The 25,488-nt window shown below is 41.8% G+C and overlaps 1 protein-coding gene across 1 annotated transcript in view; it reads right to left on the minus strand.

Moving 5' to 3' along the window:
- ADCY1 (adenylate cyclase 1) overlaps positions 1–25,488 on the minus strand; it is a 222,668-nt gene that overhangs the window by 40,577 nt on the left and 156,603 nt on the right. The window contains exons 8-10 of the mRNA XM_054020915.1: positions 7,844–7,999; positions 4,078–4,272; positions 1,459–1,556 (exon numbers count right to left, since the gene is read on the minus strand). Of these exons, the coding sequence (XP_053876890.1) occupies positions 1,459–1,556; positions 4,078–4,272; positions 7,844–7,999 (449 nt within the window). The remainder of the gene's footprint in view (positions 1–1,458; positions 1,557–4,077; positions 4,273–7,843; positions 8,000–25,488) is intronic.

Genomic DNA, 25,488 nt, shown 5'->3' on the forward strand with positions numbered 1-25,488 from the left:
CACTTTGGGTCAATGGTGCATCAGCACTGGGGCTCCCCTACTATGAGCTGAAATCACTAAGAGCTGAAATCACAAAAGAGCTAAAGTTATTAAGAGCTGAGATCACTGAGTGCTGTGTTAACTAGTGGGGGAGCCTGAAGCTATATTGCTAAGCAGCTGGCAGAGCAATTTGCGGGGACGACTGGAGGAGCAGCGAGTGGCGCGGAGTCTTGCGGGGACGGTTGGAGCGGCCCAAGGAACAGATAGCAGAGCTGTTTGTGGGGACGGCTGGAGTGGCTCACAGGTCGGTGAGCGGAGTGGAGCAGCGAGTGGAGCGGAGCAGCTCGTAGAGCAGAGCAGTTCGTGGGACGGCAGGAAGTGGACTGGCTCGTCGTGAAGGCTGCGGCGGAACCCCATGGAGAGACGGCTGGCTGGCCTCAGATAACATAAGGTGCCCCTTAACACCCTGCGTGCCCCCCTTTTACTCTGGGGCTGCACTGACCAGGGACAGAGACTTTGGGGGTTGTTGGACTTTTGGGACTTTGGGGGAGTTGGACTTTGGGGAATCTGGGTGATTTTTGGGTTGCTGGATTCAAGAACCAAAGGGAAAGGACTCATCCCAATTTGCTGGGGTGGGTCTTTTGCTCATGGTTTGTGTTATGAATCCTGTTTGTGGTGTTTTTCCAATTTAATGCTGATGTCGTTTACCTCATGTTATTAAACATTTTTTGCTACACTCAGACTCCGTGCTTGCGAGAGGGGAAGTATTGTGTCTTAGAGGCACCCAGGGGGTGGTATGTAATTGTCCCAGGTCACTGGGTGGGGGCTCGAGCCGGTTTTGCATTGCGTTATTGAAATGGAACCCCTAGATACAGAACCCGGCCCTTGTTGCTGCCAACTTAGATGGGCAGAAGGGTTACATAAGCAATGTCCCATTTAGCAAGTTTCTACTGTATTTTTCTTCTGCATGCATACTTTACTAATTTGTTCGTTATTAAAGGGGTTGAGCATCAGAGCTAGGATGCCGGCAATGTGAAAAAAAACCCAAAGATGAGCACTGAAGCATTTGTTTTGAAACAAGCCAGCTAAAAATAATTATGTGGTGATTTTGTAGACAGGTGGAAGGGACAAGGCTGGAGTTTGGATTTATTGTTTTACCACTGAATTCAAAGTTTACCAACCTTGTCTGTATACTTTCAAAATATCCCTTCAAATGCCTTTTGTTGTTTGGGGTCTCATTTTCCCTGCTGAGTTACAGGATCTAGTATATATATGCATCCGAAGAAGTGGGCTGTAGTCCACGAAAGCTTATGCTCTAATAAATTTGTTAGTCTCTAAGGTGCCACAAGTACTCCTGTTCTTTTTGAGGATCTAGTAGTATGTGCTTCAGTTCTCACTCCAGAGCAGCTAATGTTTGAATCTGTGTACAAGATCCTTGAAAATGCTGTGCTTTGAATTTAAATAGCAAGAGATACTTACTGTGGGATTATTAGAAGGTAGACAAGGCCAAATAAGGCAGCTAGAATTAGTGAAAGAACTACAGCACTGGTGAAGTATTCATCCTGAAGCTGGTGGTACTGTGAATGAGAAGAGATGCACAAAGACAGTTAGTGAGGCATCTATACCATATCTTCTGACTCTAAACTAGGAACAACTGTGGTTTAAAATAGAGTGTGCTGCTATATTTCCACATATTTACAAACGTAGCAATGAACGTGTTTTAATTCACACCCAGAATATATCTTTAAATGTTATGTATATGTAAAGGTAGCAAAAAAAACAGCAAAAAAACCTTCAGGACCAGACTCCAAAGAGAAACTGCTGAGCTTCAGTTCATTTGCAAATTTGACACCATCAGATCAGGATTAAACAAAGCCTGTGAATGGCTATCCAACTACAAAAGCAGTTTCTCCTCCCTTGGTGTTCACACCTCAACTGCTAGCAGAGGACCTCACCCTCCCTGATTGAACTAACCTTGTTATCTCCAGACTGAATCTTGCCTGCATATTTATACCTGCCTCTGGAAATTTCCATTACATGCGTCTGACGAAATGGGTATTCACCCACAAAAGCTTATGCTCCAATATGTCTGTTAGTCTTAAAGGTGCCACAGGACTCTCTGCATCTGAAGAAGTGAGGTTTTTACCCACGAAAGCTTATGCCCAAATAAATCTGTTAGTCTTTAAGGTGCCACCAGACTCCTTGTTGTTTTTACAGGACTCTCTGTTGCTTTTTACAGATTCAGACTAACACAGCTACCCCCGATACTTTAAATGCGATTATTCAGTATCTGATGTAGTTAAGGCTGCATGACACTTTCCTTTCTCACCCTCTGTTTCTGTACCCCATATCTTTCCCAAACATTCACCTTTCAGTCTGCAATTATTCAGCTTTGACCTCAGCCCAGAGGTGAATTGGTTTTTTGAAAGATTGCGCAAAAAGAGTTCAGCTACTTTGTAGCAGAATGGGGAGGAAAAAATAGACTTTTCCCATTATTAAGAAAAATCTTTGCTGCTTTCAAACAGCCCTTCAACTGAAACAGCTGAGGGAAGAACACTGACTTGTGGCATGGAAATACCTCTTATTGAGAGATGTGAGTGAATCCTTGGTTTGGTCTGAGAAACCAGTATGCTACACAGGTAAAGAAGAATTTGAATATGTTTTCTCATTAAGTGCCAGATTCCGATCTCAGTTTCACCAGCACAAACCTGAACTCATTTCACTCAGAGTTATTCAGGATTTACACCAGTGTAACTGAGATTGGTATGTGGTGCTAAGCTTAAAATGTGTGCAGCTACATAAGACTGCATGTGCACCATTGTAAAGTGTGCAGAGGCTGAGTCTAGGGTCCCACATGCTCAAACCCTATGAGTCTGTAAGATGTAAGTGCACTTTGAAAGTGCACAGGTGACAGCCCTGCTATAATGCACTTCACAAACAGCTTAGGGGTTGTCTTCTGTGGAATTCTTAGGGGCAGGGCTCATCTCCTGGGGTTTAGCCCCCAAAAGTTCCAGGTTAAGGAATTTACAAACCATTGATTTTTTCTTCTTCTTCTTCCCAAATTAATAGAACTTTGAAGCTCTTTCTATGGATTTTTGTTGTCCACACCGCCCCCCACCCCATCTCTTGTCTTTACAGTGTCTACTCCTACATGGAAGCGAGGGAGTGGGAGGCACAGAGCTGGCTAAAATGGCTTTACATGATTCGAGGATTCCCTTCTCTCCAATGGAATCCTTGGCTCCTTCTTTAGGGCAGCTTTGCAGATGCTTTCTGCTGTAAACCACACAAAATCACCAGCTAAACAAAATGTCTTTTTTAAAAGCTCTAAACATATATTTTCACAAGATTCCATATACCTTTACCCCCAAAAAGAGCTGTTCCATTTTCACTGATAAACCTCACCCTTTTTTACAACTATACAGGAAGGGCTTGTTTGCTTTTTAAAGAATGAAAATTAAATGATTAATCTGTGGCATCTTGAAATGAATATTAATGGATAAAAATTCAGTTTTGTGTGTGGGACACTGATCAGAGGTGACAACGTACCTTGACTGTATGGTTTACATCTGAGGGAGAAAAAAAGGGCTACTACTACATTAGTCTAAAATCAGACCACTTCTGCCTTCCTTCACTTAAAAGAAAAAAATAACCATGTGAGTTAAGACTAGGTAGGCCAGGGCTGGGTCCAGGAGAGATGAACATCAACCCCTGGCTCCAGCTTTACAGAAATTCTCCAGAAAAGATAATGTGGCCTTTTTATACGGGGTAGGCTACTATAAGGAACCACTGAACCTCTGCCTCTGCATGGATCCTGAGCCTCCCGCATATGTCCCTACGTATGGGCGCTGCAGCCTATTACGGGCAGGAAATACAATCCCCATGCTCCCGATGGAATGACAGGGGAGGAAATCCACAAAGGAATCATCACTGGGATTTTCTCCTCTTTAGCCCCATCCTGTGGATTTCTGCAGGAGCGAGGTGTCAGGCCTTGTAATATTGTTTAAAGATAATGAGCAAAATTTGGACCTTGTCTACGAAGGTGCAACTCCATCTGTCCAATTATCTTTGGTCAGTGAACTTATTCAAATTCTCACTTACTTTATGCTCACGTTCAATTTGTTTATACTTGAGGGTAATGAAATTCAAGTCAGCCATCTCGGACTCAGTTTGCCGGGCCTCTATCAAACGGCTGATGTATCTGTTTACTCGAGTTCCTGGGGTGGTGTATACCACATTCGTAGAAAAAGAGGAACGATTCCTGAGTTTTTCAGAGGCTGTTCTTAATGCTCTTCTCTGCAGCAGAAAAGAAAACAAGAGGATGACAGCTATTCACTGCAATGACATTATCTGTGACTGAAAATATCTCATCATTTGTATTGCCAAGTCCCCAGTCAGCATCAGGAATCTGTTCAGCTAAGCAAATACAAATTTGTAGACAAATACATGAAAAGACATAGTCCTTGCTCCTGTCAAGTTTCAGTCTAATTACAAATTAGCTACAATTTCTCAGGTAAAATCCTGGCCCCACTAAACTCCATGGCAAAACTCCCTTTGACTTCAGTGGGGCCATGATTTCACTCCTCATCCTTAAAAATCCCTCTACATATTGTCCTTGACAGCACTCTAATCTGCCCCTGTGGAGAAAGCCAGCTCATCCCAGATCAGGGTGACTTGATCAGCGAGGTAACAAGAAAATTGATCACAAATGAGAAAAACTCAATTCTGTGGCTTAGCGGAGACAACTCAAATTAACCTAGACTGTCCATGCCTCTGAACAATTCTGCTGTTCAGGACGATATGGATGGGATAGTATTTGCAAAGCAATTTTTCTTCACCTTCTCCACATCCACAGCATAAGACTTTGAATAATTTTACACCAGAAGTTTAGCCACAAATACAGGGATAATGAAGGGATTCCCTTCTAATTATATTTTCTCTGTTACCATTTCTCTTGCGTTACTCACTCCTGTGGCTGCTGTCCTGCAAGCCTGGGCCTGGCTCCCTGCTCCAGGTGTTGCGACCTGATGCATGGAATGACTGTGCCACTCAAGTTTGGCCTGGCTGTGCCCCTGTCATGCCTATACAGAAGGGCTCAACCTGTTTCTACATAGTCAGAAACATATTTCCTTTATGAAACATTTGTAGGTGTCAGGGAAAGCCATTTAATACATTAGGTTATGACTAATCAGCTTGGGAAAAAAACCCAGATGTCTACCACCTAGGATATAATAAGAATAATTTTTCCTGTCACTATTAGAAACTTGTTACAAGGTCTCCGTGTAGTGCTGTCAATGTTTAATAGCCCACTTTTTAAAAGGCTATATACCTAGAAAATATCTCTGAGATTTTACAATTCCCTTTCAAAGTCACAGCTCAGGGGACAAAGGTGACCAGCTAAATGTATGGAGAATGAAAAGATGTTTCTTTTCTTACTGTGTGTGAAACAGGAGGGGCAGCTCTTCTTAAAATCAAAACGAAACACAACGCACAAACAAACACAGGTCAGCATCTAGTTTACTAAGGCTAGGTCCACACTACCTGCCTGATTCGGCGGGTAGAGATCGATCTTCTGGGATCGACTTATCGCGTCTCATCTGGATGCGATAAATCGATCCCAGAAGCGCTCCCCCGTTTACTGCAGAACTCCTGCTCGCCGAGAGGAGGAAGCGCTGTCGACGGGGGAGCTTGCCTGCGCCACGTGGACCCGCAGTAAGTAAACTTAGTTCGATCTAGGAAACGTCGACTTCGGCTATGCTATTCTCGTAGCTGAAGCTGCGTTTCCTAGATCGATCCCCCGCCCCAGTGTGGACCAAGCCTAACACACATAAGCAGACTTCCCTGTAAAGTAGATATATGAAGCTAGTGATCAGTCAGGAAATACTACAGACCAGTGGATTGGTTCAGGAGTGGTCCCTGATAAGTACTGGAAGAGAGTCCAAAGCATAAATAAAATATCTTTTCAGTTCTCTCACTGTTTTCTTGTTCTCATATTTACACTATAGTATTGGTGCTAAATGCTTATGACACAGCTAAAATACCTACTTGAGTTTTGCCTTTTGAGCTTAATTTATTGAATAAGCATGTAATCTGAAGGGCCACTATGTTAACATGTAGTTAAAATTCCGGTTAACACATACAAATAGATGTGTCATTTCAGATGCTTATATTTTGGTGCCTAATAGTTTTGCTTTCTAAACTAAATTTTGCAGGCTGTTTTTTCAATTAAGTGACCTAGATTTTGTTTGAGTTTTCTGTTGAAGAGAATTAAAATGGAGTGAACTATTAGCCCATAAAATCAGCTACTGTGCACATATACCTACTTTTTCATTTATTTTCTAACATATATTTTACCTCTTTTTTCATGTTACAGACTTTCATGATGTCTCAAGTTTTTGCAAGGTAAAGTATTTTGTCAGAGAGTTTTTTTAACTTTATTGTAGCACAGATGCAGATAATACTGGGCCAGCTTCAAAGAGTTTTGAGCTGTATATGGCTTTCATAATTTAAGGAATAATGATCTCTGAAGGAAGCCTGGAGAGTAGGTTGGTTTGTATAGATTAACCTTTTACATCATGTTCCCTGAGATAAGAGTCCCATATGAGTTGCAAACACTTGACACACAACTAGGTAAGTTAAATATAACATTATAGCAGTGACTTTGAATGTTCTGACTGTGGGGAATTTAAGCCAGTTCCCTAACAAACTATAGGTTTTGTATGCATACTATGTATACATGCACACACAAAAAAAGACTAAATTGTTACATAACTTTTATAGAATAAACAGATTTTTCAAAATACTCAAAGAGCGTTTAAAAGACGTAATTCAGAGCAATGATGTCATGTGTGAGTTACTATGTGAGTTACGCTATTTCTATAAATGGTAAATAAAGGCCGCAATAAGAGATTTAAACCAAAAAGAGCTGCTTTTTTAATTTTTGTGTTTCTGTCAGTACTGGGAGAAACAAAATTTTCACGAACAGGAAAGTTCTAATACTGTCATAAAGACAGATTTGACGTTTTTCAAAATGTATCTTGTTTATATCAGAGACAGTCCAAGACACAGTTCAAATCCCAATGAATGAACTTCCTGTTCTACAGCAGTTGACATACAAGCAGTAAACTATGTAACATTGCCACCTACTGGCAAAATAAATGATCTGACAACTTTTCCAATCTTTTGGTTTCAACACCAAATCAGCTTTATGATTCATGGTTACCACTCACATTTTCATATAGAAATATATAGGCATACAAATATACTTACTTTCTGCATGCTACTGAATGTACAGTGCTATCAGCTGAAAACTGTGGAGGACTCCAGGGATTTGCAAAACAGCTTTTTGAAATTTCTGCAATGGCCTCAGGGACTCTTTTCTGAAGGACAAGTCCCAGATGGTAGCCACTTGTAAGATGTGTGTGCACGCACTTGTATGGGGGACTCTGCACCTGAAATCTGCTACACTTAAGCTTTGTCTATACTGGGGAAATTCTGCAAAAGTTTCTCATCATTGCTAGCAGTTCAGCTCCAGGACTAGTGGGAACACTGGGATCCCTAGCACAGACAGGATGCCTGGTGCCATTTGCCTTTTCAAAAGCCAAGTCAGTTTACTATGCTCTAATTTACCTGGTGCTTGAAATGTACAGATAAGGCACCTGTGGCTGCCTCAGGATTAAAGCTGCTATTACCTACTGAGCAAAAACCATATTAGCAACGATGGGGAATTTTTTCTAGACAAGGGTTTATTATATTGACAGCACTTATGTAGTAATAACCTGTTTTAGTTTAGTTTGTGAGACAACATGGAGCAACGGACATTTTAAAAGCACACATTCAAGGACCTCAGAGAAACCTTATTAATTACCTTATCATCATCCTCACATGTCATGACATTGGAGAAAGGTATCTCAGCTTTGAACATCTTACGACAATGCATGAGCTGGACCAGCAGGTAGCAGACTGTTTTGAACTTCATTCTTTTGGCAGGCTTTATGTCTGAGAGAATCAGTCCTGGAAATATCTGTCAGGCAATTAAAAATATGAAAAAGATACACACAGGTTTACATACATATAGACATACCTACATACAGATATCCCATCCAATGATCAGAATAAGCATGAAAATATTGTGATCAAACAATGTATTTTATTACACACCATATTTTCTTAGGGGTAGAATACTTCTCCTTTTTATATCTAGTATATAGAATATATTTAACATATTATCTTTAAGCACAACAGAACTAATATTTCAAAATTGAGTTTCTATAGAAACTACGGGTATTAAAACCCATTCGCGACTGACGTAGAAGAGAGGCATTATTTGTATTTCTTCTTCTACTTTATATTCATTTGACTTAATAACCATTTTCCCCATGAAAATAAAAGCAGCATGTAAGAAGTATAAGCATGAGTGAGCTTTTCTGTTCATTCCTTTTCTTTTTAGAACATTCCTGTCATGTTCTACTTACCTTCACTCTTATCTTCACTCTCCCATTTTAGCAACTAGAGTTCTGGTTCCAGGATACTCGCACGCATCCATGGAACCATGATCAAGCAGGGAACTGGGGGACCCAACTATTATACCCCACATATTGCTTCTTCAAAACGGGGGACATTGAGCCATGGAGCGGAATTCTAGGGTGAACGTTTATGGGTCCACTTCTTTCAGCACAGAGGACCCAGATTCAGAAAAAAGCACTTGCTTAACTTTTAAGCCTGTGTTTAACACCCATTGACTTTGATGGAAAGTAAGATATGCTTATGTGCTGGTCTTAGATTAGAACCAGGGCCAGAACTCCCTGATCTATTTTCAGGAGCCATGCAACCTCCTCTGCTTGGATTATTTATGCTTCTGGCATGTGTCATCTGTGAAGGAGCATCTGTGAGAATTTTGAAAGGCCACACTACCTGCCAGCACTGTAACACAAAGAAGTACTGTCACTCTGATCAAATTATTATGCACCTATTTTAGGAGCAAAAGTGAAGAGACCCAGAGTTTGGTGCATAGTGCCCAGACACCTGAAACATTCTCAGCCCCAAACAAAACTCAGATCTTTGTCCTTAGGAGCCAAGGAATATGGCCACTGAAATGAGTAAAAAGGATTTGGTTTATAATTGCCATTAAGAGTCGAGAAGTATGATGGTTGTTTACTGTAGCATTATGTGTCTACCACATGTTCACAACTGGGAGTTGCCCATGCCTATCAGGATCCAGGGAAACAATCCCTTACTTCACCAAAATCATTTCTTCTATAGCTCCCCTCTACCTACACCAACCATGGGAAATGTTAGAGAAAATTTTTTGGACAAATTAAAGGGAATCCAACAAAGTGATTCAGAGGAGCGAACTGCAGATGAGTGAGAGTCCCAGCATACATGGAGGGCTGCACTTCTCTATCTTGATAGCACAGATCCAATGTACTATGGCCATGTGTCAGCCAAATAAAATACACTAAATGGAAATGTCATCTTGGTCGCTAAAAGTTCTATCCATAAGAGAAAATGTTTGGTCCAAGCTTCCATTATTTGTTTATATCATTTTTTTGGGGAGTGCTTACTTTAATGGTTGGCATTTAGGGTTTGATATCTAATGAACACGATGCAACGGTGTCGACTGCTTCATTACATCAAATCTTAATGAGCAGGGTAGAAAGGAGGAAGTAAATCAGAACTGTTTGCTCAGATACTAGGGTGAACATGTACATACTTGGTTATCTGAATTTAGAGAAACTGGGACAAATTTTCTTCAGTTATACACCCTATATTCAACTTCAGGACCAATATTCAAAGAAAAACTGCTGAGCTTCAGTTCGTTTGCAAATTTGACACCTCAGCTCAGGATTAAACAAAGCCTGTGAATGGCTAGCCAACTACTAAAGCAGTTTCTCCTCCCTTGGTGTTCACACCTCACCTGCTAGAAGAGGGCCTCATCCTCCCTGATTGAACTAACCTCGTTATCTCCAGACTGATTCTTGCCTGCATATTTATACCTGCCTCTGGAAATTTCCACTACATTCATCTGATGAAGTGGGTATTCACCCACGAAAGCTTATACTCCAATACGTCTGTTAGTCCCACAGGACTCTCTGTTGCTTTTTACACACCCTATATTATACACAGAGTAAGTCAGTGTGGAATTTGGCTGTATATCCAGATTAAAATATGTATATTTAGGTACTGAGAAATGCATTGCATTTTATGGTGCAATACAGAGCTTTTCCTATTGAGTTGTGTGGGTACTGTTCAGAAGACTACATGTTACACTGCGACAACCAAACACAGAAATCGATTAGTCTGTTTAAATATCTGTATAACATTTTAATTAATGTGTGACACAACCTGTTATTAAATTAAACAGGAAAAATATTCCTGAATGGGCACAATTAGTGTATTGTGCACTTGAAGGATGATTAAAGTAGATTAATACTATCTGCATTATACTGCACATCGGATAGTACTTCAATTTAAAGGACAATAGTTTACTGTGCATGTTATTCTGCTATTTAAGAAGTTGATTACGTTTAGGTTAGAAATAGTGAAAAAAAATCTCTCTTAAGTGGCTTCCCATATAATCTCTCAGTTGAGGAATTTCCGGCAAGTGACTCACTGCTGGAAAGCAATATTCTGCCCAAAGGACATTGTATAGTGACATTCACTTCACTAAATATCTTGAACACATTCCTTAGTTGTTCATACCAAATAAGATATTTTTAGGCATAGATAGCCCTTAGGTCAGAATATGGCAAATGGGATCTACCTTCAGACCAATGCTCTTCAAGGCCCCAAGCTAGAACATAGCCTTTGGGTAACTAGTTGTGATGTTACTGATTAATCCTATCATGTTTTTTTAACACATCCATAGCTCTTCTAGAAATACAAGTATTTTGCTGCATGCCTTTCTCTAAACCTAACAAAAATGTAGCAGCTTTTTTTTCGCAATTAACTCCAGTATTTTTGCTCCATTTTCCAAGTCGCAGTAATAGAAAGGGAACACATGGAAGGCACTAGGTGAAATAGATCTTAGCATCACCACTGGAGCTCAACTCCAAAACAACTAGTCCCCTTTCCTCTGTCTATCAGACAAGGTCAGATCTCTCACCTGGAAGTCACATTGAGCAGATCAGTGATTTTGCCACACATCTTGATTTTGGGGGCCATATTAGGCTGATTCTGAGTTGATCTTCTAGGTAAAGAACAAGAAGCTCCTTTGCACCTCGGAGTACCCACAAAAGAGAAACTTTAATATAGCTAGGTGTGCTAATGGAAGTTTCTGCTAGCAGAGCTAAGAGGGCATGTATGAGAGAGCGGCAAGAATAGGGCCATGGTCTCTCTCTTTCCCCCTGGAAGTGCTGGGAGGAGGGTGCTTTGGAGAGTACAGTCTAAACTTCCTTCAGTGTATCAAATCTCCTGTGAACACTCTGCTTCTGTGACTGCCCAGAACCATTATGACTTATAGCGGAATAATGTCGCCTGACAACTTTGCTCAGGCAGTGCATCTCCTCCCTTTCCCCAACCTGGCTCTCCCTCAGAAGAACCCTCATGTGTGCAGATAATTTTTATCCAGAATTCCAGAATTTATAACAGCTTCTTTAATATATCTTCAAAGCAGCAGATGGAGCAAACTGTTTATTTACCAGTCATTAGGCATTGTTGGGCTCCTGCTATAACAGAGACACATGGTCATTGCCAGGAGGGTAGTTACACCTTATTATGCCACACTTACCAAAAAAAAAAATAGGCCATCCTTGACAGGCATCCCACTGAACTTGCTCATGGCCTGCTTTATTTTATTTTGGCACTTCCTTTTTAAGTGCAGCTGAACTGATGCCTGTTCATTTGCAACATAATTTTAGGAAGAGTTCTTTGTAGTAACATAGCCAGCAAATCAGGATAAGAACGGGGATGTTCTATCAGACCCCTACAAAAGGCAGCCAGCCTATTTACAGCGTTGAGAGTGCATTGAAGCATGTGGAATACAACAATCATTGATTAAAATTCTGAGAAAATATCCCTCTGTTTGCATCTCTTGTAATACTCTGGTAAAGGATCCACTGGTGCTTATCTAGGCTCCTCAGAAACAGTGTCAGACTGCAGTTCATTTTGCTATGGTCAGCTAGGGGCATGAAAAAAAAAATCACAGAAGAGGAGGTACCGTTGATATTCAAAGTGCATTCACAGAACGCTTCCATGCTGTATTGTATGTGTCTCTCGTGCTTATGCCTTCAGTTAGTCAGGTCTGAGCTTCTTGGTATTAGCATCTTTCCTGTTATTACTTGCAAGTTACTGAGCTTTCCTGTGGACTTTTTTTATCCTGAGATAAGTGAGCAGGTTTGTCTTTTCACAGCTATGGTAATTAGCAATTTTTATTGTATGCCATATTATATTTATTTGTAATCATTTCTTTACTAATATACTAAAGTCCATTTTACTTAGTGGTGAAAAAATACAACTTGTCTAAGAAAGAATTCTATATAGTTCAAATCAGTTTACCTACCTATCCAACACAAATACAGCAAATATTTCTAATAGTTGTAAGTGTTAAAAGATTGCTGGGAGACCAATAAAATAGATACAACCATTCTCTAAGCCCCTCACCTCTCTTGTCTCCAAGTGCCACATCTTTGGGAGCAAAATAAAATGGGAGCAACAGAACATAAAGTAAAGGACAAACCCCACTCTCACTGACAGTGATGGAAAAACTGGAATAATTCCAGATTGGGGGCCATCAGACTGACATATGTGCATTTCTGTTCCTAGCGCCATTCACAGTGACAGCAGGAGTGGTATGTGACCCTGGCAGACCAGGTCAGATCAGGGCCATAGGCCGATTCACTCGTGTATTAGTGTAGATCCAAGAGAGTAACGTTTTAAACTTCATGAAAGCTACTGGAATGTTACTCGTATTGTTTTCATTTATCTGTTTCCGTTATAATGTAATAAAACATTTACATTGTATATGCCCATGTAACTCAATAACCCAAAGAAATCTTGTGAAATGCTAATTACCGAATATATCAGAAAGGGTGCTAATTCCAAAGCAAATGGCCATTGTGATGATGACTGGAGGTCAAAAGACTAAAGTGCATTCCTCACTCACCATCATCAAAGGAAAAACCTACATGGGTAGAGACACAGTCAGCTTGCTTTCTGTGTGTGAAGATACCATAAATATGGATTCAAAGAAAGATCCTTTATCTCTGACAGTTTCTCAGACAGAAAACCAACCTTTTACAGGGAAGTGTACCAGACGCAAAGCAGAGATCCCTAGAGACAATTTGGGTACCTTGAAAGACTTTTGGGAAACTGGCAGTTTATTATATCACTGCTACCATTTGGAGTTACAAACTGTGATTCACCTGTACATCTATTTTACCTGCTTTAAACTCTCAGTAACTCATTTTTTGTTCTTAGCTAATAAACTTGTAGTTAGTTTACTACAGAATTGGCTGCCAGCATTGTCTTTGGTGTAAGGTCCAGAGTACCAATTGATTTGGGGTAAGTGACTGGTCTCTTGGGACTAGGAGAAACCTGATGTGTGATTTTTGGTTGAAGGGACCTTTTATCACAAAGTCCAGTTTGTCTGGGTGGCATAACAGGCTGGGGCCTAAGGGGACTGTTTGTGACTCTGTGGTAAGACTGGGATAGTGATCCCAGAGTTCACATGTGGTGCTGGCTTGGTGAAATCTAATTATAGAATATACTACCAGTTGGTGCTCTTGTTTTCTGACAATCTGCCCTGAGGTAAGCACTCAGTAGTGAGACACTCCAGATAGCACAACACCCTTATCTCCTTCTTTGGTCAGTGGTAAGCTACTTCCAATGCTAGTTGTGTGTTTGGTAGACCTACGAATAGTGCTCTTCATCGTTAGCATATTTCTGTGCACAGTTTTTGAATTAATACCGATACCCTTCAGTGGAAGCTTTGAACAGTAATTATGTCCCTTCGCTATGTCATATCTGCATAAACAATGATCAGAATGTTCAAATTTAGGTGGCTAAAGTTAGGCATTTAAATTCACATTTCAGTGCTTAAATAAAAGTGATCTGATTTTTCAGAAGTGCAGGACACCCATTTCTCCCACAGACAAGCAGACAATGGGAGCTGTGGGTGCTCAGCATCTCTTGGGGAAAAAAAAAATCAGACCACATAATTAGGTGCCTAACTATGGATTTAGGTGTCTAACTTCAGGAACCTAAGTTTGAACATTTTGGCCTAATGTTTTGGTTTTGTGGTCTCTGCTTGTACAGAACACAAGCCTTAAAAATGTCACCTGTGCTGCTGGAAGAGAGTGTCTTTTCTATAGGGACACACTGTTATTCAATGGAATTCACCTTCCTGCAAGGAAGGATATTGCCAGCAAATAAAGATAGAAATTTAAGTCTCTGTTAGTATATAGATGGACATAAAAAAAGAAAATAAAATGATTGGAATGCTAATTTTAATCCTTTTCCTTCTCTCAATTTATTCTCTCCCCCCCACTCCCTGCCCCATTCCTTTTTTATTTGTTTACACATTGCTGACTAACAATTTTTCAGCTCATTAAATTCAGGGGGTTTTGGGGTTTTTTTGGTTAAGAGGAGTGAAAATCTAATCCCCACCATGGTAAAGTTTCTTTGGTTGGTCTGACAAAAACAACAACAGCCTGCTGTCAAAAAACCTATTCCAATAAGAATCATACACATCAAACAACCTACACTGGATGAATAAAAGTCACTTGAAAGCCTTTGCAATATAGAATGAAAAGCATCCAGGGACCACATACAGAAAACCAAATGCACTTGCTAAATCTGAAGAATGCAAGCTGCTAACAATGATTCACTGATAAAAGCTGAATTGTAAAAACCACGCAGTAATTGTATATTCTGCCTGTTCTTTGACAATGCTATCACTCTTTGATATTGAGTGTTAAATTCTATTTTTGGAGGCAGCTTTACAGGGAGGCTACCAAAAAAGTATTGGTAGGCTAGCTGAAGTGATATTTTGGGGGTACAGGGATATGAGACCCCTGGTATGTCCTATTCATTGTTTTTACTAGAAGATGGAGCCATGAATGGAAGGGTGGAGATCTGAGGGTGGGGGATACCATGATAAAACTTGAGTTCGCTACCCCCCCTACATGAATTCTCAGTCTTTTTCAAACTGATATCCCACACTCAGGTACCTGTAATCCATCGTTTGTACTGGTTTTCACACTGCAGTGGGAATTAGCACAATGGTTTAGTGTCTACTTTCAGTATCTTTTTATATGCACAAGTGTCTAAGGAAACTGTTTCAGATGAAAACCAGAGACAGAAAATGAAAGCAGATTCCTGACTATTATATTTGGATCCAGCAGAGGAGATAGAAACACAGCTCTCTGCTGTGCTCCGTTCATTGTTCTTGAAGCAAAACTAAAACCAACATGAAAGTGAGGCTTTGCACTGAGTGGGATAGGGGAGTGCTCAAATATTTAAAGGGACAGGACATCACTTTCGTCCACCCTATTTAAATTTTTTTCCCCAAATATATATACATTTGTGTGAGTGTGTGTAAAAAAAAAATAATATATATATATATATATATATATATAGTGGCAAACCCAGGACAAACAGCTACAAAGGGGGGGTAGTAATCAGTCCCAGGGGGTTAAAAAGGCCTCTCCCAAGCCACTGAAGAGAGAGAACCATAGGGAAATGAGGTTCAGCTGGGCAAGGGGTTACTAGGGAATTAATTAGGTTCAGCTGGCTCCAACTGCTTGGGACCTTTTTAAACCCTCCCCAGCGTGGAAGGTGGGGGGAGAGAGAGTGAGTGAGTGAGTGAGTGAGTGAGTGAGTGAGTGAGTGAGTGAGTGAGTGAGTGAGTGAGTGAGTGTGTGTGTGTGTGTGTGTGTGTGTGTGTATGAGAGAGAAGTAGGGAAGCTGCCAGTAAGTTAGGAGCAGCAAGGCTCTGAACCCTTTCAACAAGGAAGGCTGCCCTCTGTCCCCAGGAGGGAAGATAAACAAGCACAAAGGACTGACTGAGGGAAGGAATAGCCAGACCCTGTGCTACCTACAAGGATTTGCTTTGCCCAAGCCTGGGTCTCCAAGGCTAAAAAGGACTGAGCCTGCTGAGGAGAAGAAGGTACTTTGCCACAACACACACACACCATCCTTTACATGGCTAACATAAAACACTATATAGCCTAACTAAAAGCTCTGGGTAGACTACCAGAGATTCTCAAATGGCAAGGAATTATACTGCCCTGAAATAGCAACTCACTGCCATATAAGATCAGGCACATCACTAGGTTTCACACTCTCTTGGGATAATGGGGTGATGGTTGTGTGACAGTGTCCTGAACAACAGGAACAGTCGGTGGTGAGGAATCTAGTATGGCTCTAGTATGGAATCAGCTGTGATCCCTTTGGGTGCAGATGCACCTCTCCTCCTATCATGGTGTGAGCTTTGGTGCGAGCTGTGGCAACCTGCTGCAATAATCTTTGCACCAGTCAATACAGCTGTCCCTGACACAGTGAAGGGCAGTTGGAGTACATACAGATCAATAAGAGAATACAGTTCTGTGGGGGGAAAAACACAGCACATAAAATGGCACATTTACTTTGTCAGTCCTTATGTCTGCTTATTATAGCGCAGTCCTAGCTGAAGCATACTGACAGTATATCCCCACTGGTTCTGGGGGCAGAGTTAAGGTTGCGTGCCATAGCTTGTGTGTACTGTAACTCTGTATTTCCTGGGTTTTAGAGATTTAAGTACAGGTGCACTCAACATTCAGGAAATACATGGTCCTTAACTCTGCATTAATGACATTTTGGGGCAGTGAATAATCAAGGTTGCCTAACGTTTTCCACTGTAAGACTCTGTTTTCAGTTACTTATAATTTTCCCAAGTTTTAACTGTGTGAACTGAAATTTTCCATAGGGGGTGTCTGCCTTAGGTCGAATATTTTTGGAAAGTTTGGACAAGTTCAACAACACTGGTTCAGTCATTTTTGAGAACAGGGTTGGAGAAAATAGATTGTTTTGACAATGTTACATTTTTTTACAACTGTTTAATTGATAATCTCTAGCACCCCATGCTTTGCAGTAGAGACTTTAAATTTGGCTGGGGTCAGAGAGATGCTTTTTCCTCCTGTCCCCGTAAAAATCCACCCACATTTGGCAGTTATAAGCCTCTGAAAATTGCCATTTGCACATGGCTAGTAGAGATTTGCTAGAGGCTGGCTGCTAAAGAGTATCTGCATGCATGAGCATGCTCCAGCCCAAACTGGCACAGATAAGCAGGATTTTCTGTGCAATTTTCTTCTTTTAGAGGCTATAGCGCTGGACACTGGAACTGAGAGCAGGGAGACTCTCCACTGTGCACTTAATGCCCTCTGATGATCCAGGCAGCCTGGAGGAGGAGGAAGCATCCCGCATCAAATGCAGAGGAGGACAGGACAGGCTGAAGTCATAAGAACGGCCATACTGGGTCAGATCAAAGGTCCATCTAGCCCAATATCCTGTCTTTCGACAGTGGCCACTGCCAGGTGTTTCAGAGGGAATCACCAGAACAGGTAATCGTCAAGTGATCCATCCCTTGTTGCCCATTCCCAACTGTTGGCAAACAGAGGCTAGGGACACCATCCCACCGAGATAAATGGGGTCTGTAGTTTTTTGTGTATTACTGAACTTAGAGTGTGTGTTGTCATTAATGTATCATATTCCACATTTCATGTTTATGTGGCCTATCGTAAAATGTTTATTTTGGGCTTTGTGGAAAAGTGCTAATACAGAACATGCTTTTGCGTGAGTTGGTAAACTGTTTGTAGTGAATAAGTGAATGGACATAGCCCGTTTTTACTTTTTGTGAGTTATCTACAGACAGGCTTTGTTTTTTACAAATATGCTATTTATTCAAAATTGTTTGGTGAATGCTTTATGCAAACATATATCAGCTAGTCCAAACTATTTGATTATATCTTCAAATATTTACTATTCTTCACTAGTAGTGTGTGCCTGGTCATCCAAGTCAGCAGGTGTTTGTATTTCTGCTCTCTGATAGGATGACAAAGTGTTCTGAACAGGAGATTTTTAAGATGGTTACCATAATCAATTCTGGCATGAACTTTTGTGCAAACATACATTTGCATGAGTACTTCCCAGACTTCCAGCTTCCCCACAATGAGTATTTCATTTTCTTTCTGAACGTTGATTGAAAAAAACAAATGCTAAACTTATTTCATATTGTTTGCACATCACAAAATAAGCCGCATAATATCACGTTTATTTCCTCTTCAGCCTCCCTAATTTCTTAGAGCCCAATCCTGTAATCTTTGTGTGTGTCACTCCCATTGAAGTCAATGGGAGTTTTATGCGAAGATAAATCTCACAATGGCCTAAACAGAACATTTCAGTAAAATATCAAAAATGTTTGTGTTCTTCACATAAGAGTGGGAAATATACTGAATGCTGATAGAATCTGAAGTCTGCTCTGTGCTATTTGCTCTATGCTATAATAGGCAACATTTGCTCTATGCTCATTCCCCGTGGCGGCTTTAGAGTTAGTGGGTCCCTGTGCACAGCTTCATTTTCCAGGGCACCCACTCAGGACCCAGCCAAGAAAAAGAACATTCTCTCATCTCCCCCCCACATTTTTCATTCTTTTTTTCTTCATCCCCCTCCTATATTATAAGTAATGGGAAGTAAATGAAAATAAAGTGAGGTTCCTTGATTGGGGAGGGGGTTGGGGTGCAGGAAGGGGTGTGGGCTCTGGAAGGAAGTTTGGGTGCTGGATGCAGGCTCTGGGCTGGAGCAGAGGGTTGGGGTGCAGGAGGAAGGCGGGGGGGAGGCGCTTAACTCGGGTGGCATGGCTCCCAAAGCAATCGGCACACCCCCCCTTCCAGCAACGGCTCCTAAGCGGGGGAAGCCAGGGGTCTCTGTGCACCCCTGCCCGCAGGTGTCACCCCCCGCAGCTCCCATTGGCCGTAGTTCCTGGCCAATGGGAACTGCAGAGTCGGCACTCAGGGCGGGGACAGTGCACAGACACCCCACCATCCCAAAGGGCCGCAGGGATATACTGGCCCCTTTCAGGAGCAAAGTGGCATGGAGGAAGGGAGGCAGAGTGGGCAGGGAGCTGCCTTAGCCCTGCTGCTGGCACGTCTCTGTGTGCCTGTTGAGTGGAGGGGGGCAGCGGGTCTCCATGCACTGCTGAGGGTGTGGGCAGCGAATGGAGCCACCTCCCACCCCCTGCCAGGGACGCGCAGAGATGTACCAGTAGCTGGCCATTCCCTGGCAGCAGCGTGGGGCCACCGGCCACAGCATGCAGGCAGCTTGCCTGCCTGAGACCTGCTGCATCACTGGCTGGGACTCAGGGGCAGGTTGTCAGATATCTGTCCTGCATTTTGGGGGCCCTGTGCCACCGCATGGCTTGTTTCATGGTAAATCCGCTCCTGCTCATTCCAAGCTGAACAAAACCATCAAATCAGTTGCAGATAAGATACAATAAACAACATGCATTGTTTAGTGGTGAGAAGGCATAGGGCTCAGTACAACATACAGGGACAGATCCTCAGCTGATGTAAACTAGCAAAGCTCCAGTGAAGTCACTGAAGCTACACTGATTTACGCCAGCTGAGGATATTGCACTGTGTCAAAAATGGCGTTCTGATATCCTTCGGAAGCATCAGAATTCTATACCATCTGTTTACTTTACAGCCACTCACTTAGTGACAGGATTGCGACTGCAGGAAGTTTAAAATCACATCTGTTTACGTTAGATGAAACAACAGTGTATGACAGTGATGTGACAGCCATCAACACTTCTTCTGCAGCTGCTGTCACACAACTTAAAATGAATCCCAGGTTACTGAATTTCTGCCTATTACATCATGAGTCAAAGAAATTAATTGATCACCTTCTGAGCTATCAAATGTAATTGTGGTTTATAGTAAGTTTTCCTCAGAGGTGTACTGTAGATAATTGCTCTGGATCTCTCCAACACTCAAGCCAGCTGGTAAATTTTAAGCATTTAGTGCTACATATTCCAAAAGATGATCCCAAGGTGTCTCATATGGAGAGGAATCCTGCACTTAAGTGTTTTGAACAGGTCTCTCCTAAAACAAACAATTATTAATTTCCTCTCTATTTGTAGATACGTCATTGGTAGCAGGGTCCATCTAGCTCTCACTTCCTCCTGTCAGGAATCCCACCTGCTGAACACCAGAGAGATTAATGAGGGACAAGGAAAGATCCTACGCCCGTTCACCTGGGAATTTCTGATTGGTTACAGTCCCACTGAGTGACCACAACTAATTAGATATGAATAGGCTTTTAGAGGGAGTTGTAGGGAGGTTTTGCTGAGATTTCTTGAGAGTTCCATATTCATATGGTGAGGAAGGAGGGGAAAATGCTAGACCTTTCAGAGAAAATGGGAAAAATAAGGGGAAGACGAGACAGAGAGTAGCCATATGAAGGAATCTGACTAGTCACAGAAAGTAAAAGGAAGGAGATCTTTTTACAGTAGGGTAAGTTGCGTATAAGCCAGCTGAGTGATGAGAGAACCTAATCAGAGAATGGACTGCAGATCAACCAGGAAGATAATGGATCTTCAGAATTTGAAGAGAGGCAGTTAGCCAGCCTAACATAAAGGGGGCTGAGACTTATTAAATGCAGATGTAGATTAAACAGCCCTAGCAAAATGTACAAGTATAAGCTAAGCAATATTCACTCATAAGCAAGCCAAAACCCATGATCCCTGTGATGATAAGATCCATATACATTGACTTGCTGCCCCAAAACTAAAACAAAAGGGAGAAAAAACAGGAATTGGTCACTGACTGGAAAGGCAGCAGGAAGAATCACCTGACACACCTCACCCTCAGTTATGAGGATGTAGAACTGTCACAATACCAGGCCTGAGTACTGAAGGACCTGGGATACTCATTTGCATGAGTAGGCCCTTATATCTGTGCACAGTCCTACAGAAATGAACGGACTTTCCACAAGAACAAGGGCTCTTCTGCACAGATACCTTCGCAAAATCAGGGTCTTCATTGTAATTCCCTTTTAGACAGTGCACTTAACTGTCTTGTGAATATACAGTTTTTACTGTTTCCCTGTACTAATTTCAATCACACTTCATATTAATAGAATATTTTAAATGATTAGTAGATGTTGTAAGCATGTTACAGAAATGAGTAGCATGCATTATGGATGAACATTAATGTTATCCTATCAGAGAGCAGAAATAACTACCACCTGATTTAGGTGACCAGTCACACACCACAAATAAAGAATAGCAAATAATCAAAGGCAATTCAAATTGTTTGTTAATAATCCATAAGCACATTAGTAGAAGGTGTTGCAGACAGCTGTAAGGAAGCCATTCACCTGTTGGACTCTAACAATTCATTACAATTTAATAATTATTAATTAAAACAGCCACGATGTATTTATTAACCCTTTATAAACCATTTATAAATGTACATTTGTATTTAAGTATGACCATTATAATTTTAGTATCACTTCCATGGGTATAACTCCCTCCAGTTTTTTTTTACTGGTGTTCCACAGAATCATTTGGCCTCTTCTGTTTTTCGGGGTTATCTGTCTTTCCCAAATGGTACCGAATCAAGCAGGAGAGCTTAACTAGTCAAAGAGTGACACTGATGGCATGTACTATCCAGGTGACCACAGAAGTTGAGACTTCCTGGGATAACTTTTTGTACATTTCTCCCCCCCAGGTAAGTCCAGAGTTGGCCACTGTTTAGCCATCTGGTAAACTATCTGGACACATTACATCATTAAATGTTTGTTGTTTTCTTAGCATGTGAGATGAGGCTTTTTAAGAGGCATGAAAAGAACTAATGCAATGGTTACAAAGGAAGTATACCTAAGACTAACTGTCTTGATATTACCAAGGCCAAAGACCAAACCTCATAGATGCAAATGTGCCAACTATACAGCTGGGAGCCAGCTGGAATCCATGTTTCAGCTGTACAAATGAAGCAATGATGCCTTGACTAACTGGCTGTGGTGATTATGAGGACCAGTGAATCAGAGAATGCAGTCCGGTGAAACAAAGAAGTTAGTCACACACTAAAATTTAATTTTGAATGCAGAACAACATTAGAGTTGGAAGAGTATAAGCCAGGAAAGTTATGAGGGTAATTATCAGATCCAGAGATTTAGCTGGGGCTGTGCAGACATACTGAGCTCTTGCAGGGAGCTCCACTGCTGCTAGGAACTGGCCTGGAATTTTCTACAGGGAGCTGAAGTACAGTAACATCAGCAGTACCTCAGAAGGCCAAAAACATCTTTATAACTGGGGGTGTCCCCAGTGTTTCAAGTTGAAAGCTCAATAATTAAGCCAAAATTTTAATTTGACTTCAGTGGGAAAGGTCCGTGTTCAGCACCATTGAAAATCAGATGAATTATTTAGGTGGGTTTAGGAGCCTAATGTTAGGTCACCAAGTTTGAACGTATTGGCTATAATGCTTGCTGATTAAAAACAACTATAATTAACCAAACCCTATAATGTAATCTCACGCTTCCATAGAAATAATAATTGTAACTAAGCAAAACAAAATAAAAAATGACTCAGCGGCTGCTTCCAATAAGTCCCTCTCCACTTGCTAATGTGCATTTTAAGTCAATAATCACACCAGACCTCTAGAGTTGGATGTTAATGGGCCTCAAATAAAAGATTAAAAAGTTGTGAATACTTTATAATCTGTTCTCATTTAAAGTGCAACTGGTACATGAAAGGGCTTTCGTGTGTGGTTGTTCTCGTTCTTGGCTTACAAAATCATCGTGACGATAGATCATTCCGACAGACCAGATTTTGAAGGAAGTGGGGAATATATCTTCCTCTTAATTAAAACAAAATATTCCAAACTGCTCCTATTTACCTTTCAAATTGAACAGATTCTTGGCCATCTGTTGCTGATAACATTGATTTTCATTCCTCTTGGCATCGTACCTGCTAAAGTCAGTTCATATTAATGTCAGAGATGATGCATAAAGAATAAAAAATGTGACCATGTTTCAGCTATTGAGGCTCAGGAGGAAGGAATACAATATTAAACCAGTGGACATCTGAACTCAGCTAAATGTATCAGATTTTGTCCAAGCTTCAGGGACAGTCTTCCATTTATCTGTCTCTAGAGATTTAGTAGTTGATTCAAGAGGGGTGGAGATACTATGTGCTTTGTGTTGAATGTAAAGATAATATAAAACATTTTTAGTTAATGTTTTATGGTCCAGTGATCAGTATGCAAGTATACAATGACCATGGAAAGGTTTGATATGCTGCAATGAACTGCAAAGTGACACATTGATTGATCTGTGAGCCCAGTGTAGAAGTCAGTCGATACCAGTAAAATTCATGAAGTGTTTTTCTGCCAGTTTCAGACACTCCATTGATGCATACCAGAGAGCTAATGTTATTAGCTAAGTTGTACAGCAACATCTGGCACTTCCATAAATCAATCAGTGACACAATAATGGGGAAGGTGCCATTTGCTTTTTGCAGCTGATGACAAGCTAATCATTAGCTTCTCGCTATTCAACACACCCCTTGCAAATATAAAGAACCGTGTGCTCACTTATTATTAGCCCTTCATCCTTGCAATTAAAATGCATGTTGACCTGGTTACCATAATATTTAAAATGGTTTCAACTCATAAATTTTGCTTTGCCAACTCCTCCCTCCTTTTTCCATTTGTCTCTGTGCATCAAGTTGGCTTGCTCTTCTCCTTTAAGTCCCTCCTAAAAGATCACTTCTTTTAGTTAAGACTTCCTGCTTCCAAACCACCACCATCATCATCAATATAATAAATTGGAGATATAATGCTCTAGAGGTTATATTACAATAATGGAGGGAAAAAAAAATCTATAAGCAAGAAGCAGCATTTCTAGCCTAAATAATTCCTCCTCCCGCCCCTTCCTGTGTCTCTACATTGTTTAATTTAGGGCCTAATCCTGTTTTTATGGAAGCCAAAAGTAGAACTCCCCTCTAGCTATGGGAGCAAGATCCAGCCCCTTGGTGTAAAGGGGCACAAACTTCACAGCAAGTTTATATTGGACCAACAACCTTTACAGAAAAGGCCTCTCAGGAAACACAGGAACATAGGAATTGCAATATTGGATCAGACCAGTACCTCATCTAATTCAGTAATCTCTCTTCAACAGTGTCCAATATACTTCAGAGAATGTGCATAACCCCTACAACCACCATCTGAGATAACCAGCCCTGAAGGAAAGCTTCCTCCAAACCCCCTTTACTAAGAGGGTGGCTAATGCCCTGAATTGTGGGGACTTATATCTCTTCCACATCTCTTGTTTGTTTGTTTCATATTTCCTCTTATAAAACTCTTGGTTATACATATAAATGTCCAGTGCCTAAGAAAAACTTGGTAGGATAGACTAGGAGGGTCAGGTGTACAGAGGTCTGTGTCCTAAGTTGTCTGACGTGGTGTGACGGGGCGCACTCGCCCCGCACTGAACGGGGAAGGGTTCCGCACTGAACAGGGAAGGGTTAGGCCTAAATTGTGGGCTGAGGAAGCCACATCCCCTCAACTCTACTGGGCATGCTCCAAATGCACCAGTATAAAAGGGAGCAGCTCAGCTCAGTTGGGGCTGACTGCCGGAGAGGAAGGGCGCATGACGCTGGCTCCAGCTAAGGATCAGCCGAAGCCCGAGCTCATGGGAGCTGGAGATGCCACAACGCAGGCAGATGTCAGGCTACCCACGGAGGCCCCACAGAGTCCAGAGTCGCTGGGGACAGCACAGACCAGGGAACCCAGAGACAGCCGAGATGCCAAGACCGCAGCAGCAGGAACCACGGTAGGAAGCAGCCCGGGGAATTAGATAGTGGCCCAATTAGTGAACCGGAATATTGAATCAGCATGTTTCAGTTGGACCACCCCCACTGACTCAGTGGCAAGCGCTCCTGCCACTACCAGGGCCCTGGGCTGGAGTCCAGTGGAGAGAGACGGCCCGGGACCCCTACCTGGGCTGCCACCATCCCCCTTTCTGGGCATGGCTTCCCCCTTCTCTGATTGAGGCCCTTGGCCTCTAGGCCTTACTGCCCTGTGAACAGAGACTAATCAATTGACTAGCCCCTACTGCCCTATTAAAGGGGAAAACCTATTGACTTTGGCCACTGTGCTGCACTGACCTGCTAACGGGTAGATGCAGGTGCAGTGATGTTGGTCCCCAGGCTTTGGTGCCCTGCGGACTGGGGCAAATCCACTGACTTTGGCCACTAGGCCTCATTGCCCTGCTAACAAAGGCGAGTATATTGACTCTGACTATGGAGACATAGAGGCAGGTTATGCACACCCTGCCCCTACACCCTAAGGGAGATGAGGCGCACTCACTTTGCACTAGATGGGGTCCCCCCAACCATGTCACAGGTGGTAGAGAATGTGGGCAACACCTCAGGCCTGAGGAGAGGCCTAAAAGAGTAGATCCAAGGGAGGTACAGTTTCTTCCCTTGACCTCCCTAGCGTTCTAGTTAACTGAAATTAGTAGACACCAGCATGGAAT

The sequence above is a fragment of the Malaclemys terrapin genome, chromosome 2 (genome assembly GCF_027887155.1).
Source record: "Malaclemys terrapin pileata isolate rMalTer1 chromosome 2, rMalTer1.hap1, whole genome shotgun sequence".
In the NCBI taxonomy this organism is placed as follows: Eukaryota; Metazoa; Chordata; order Testudines; family Emydidae; genus Malaclemys; species Malaclemys terrapin.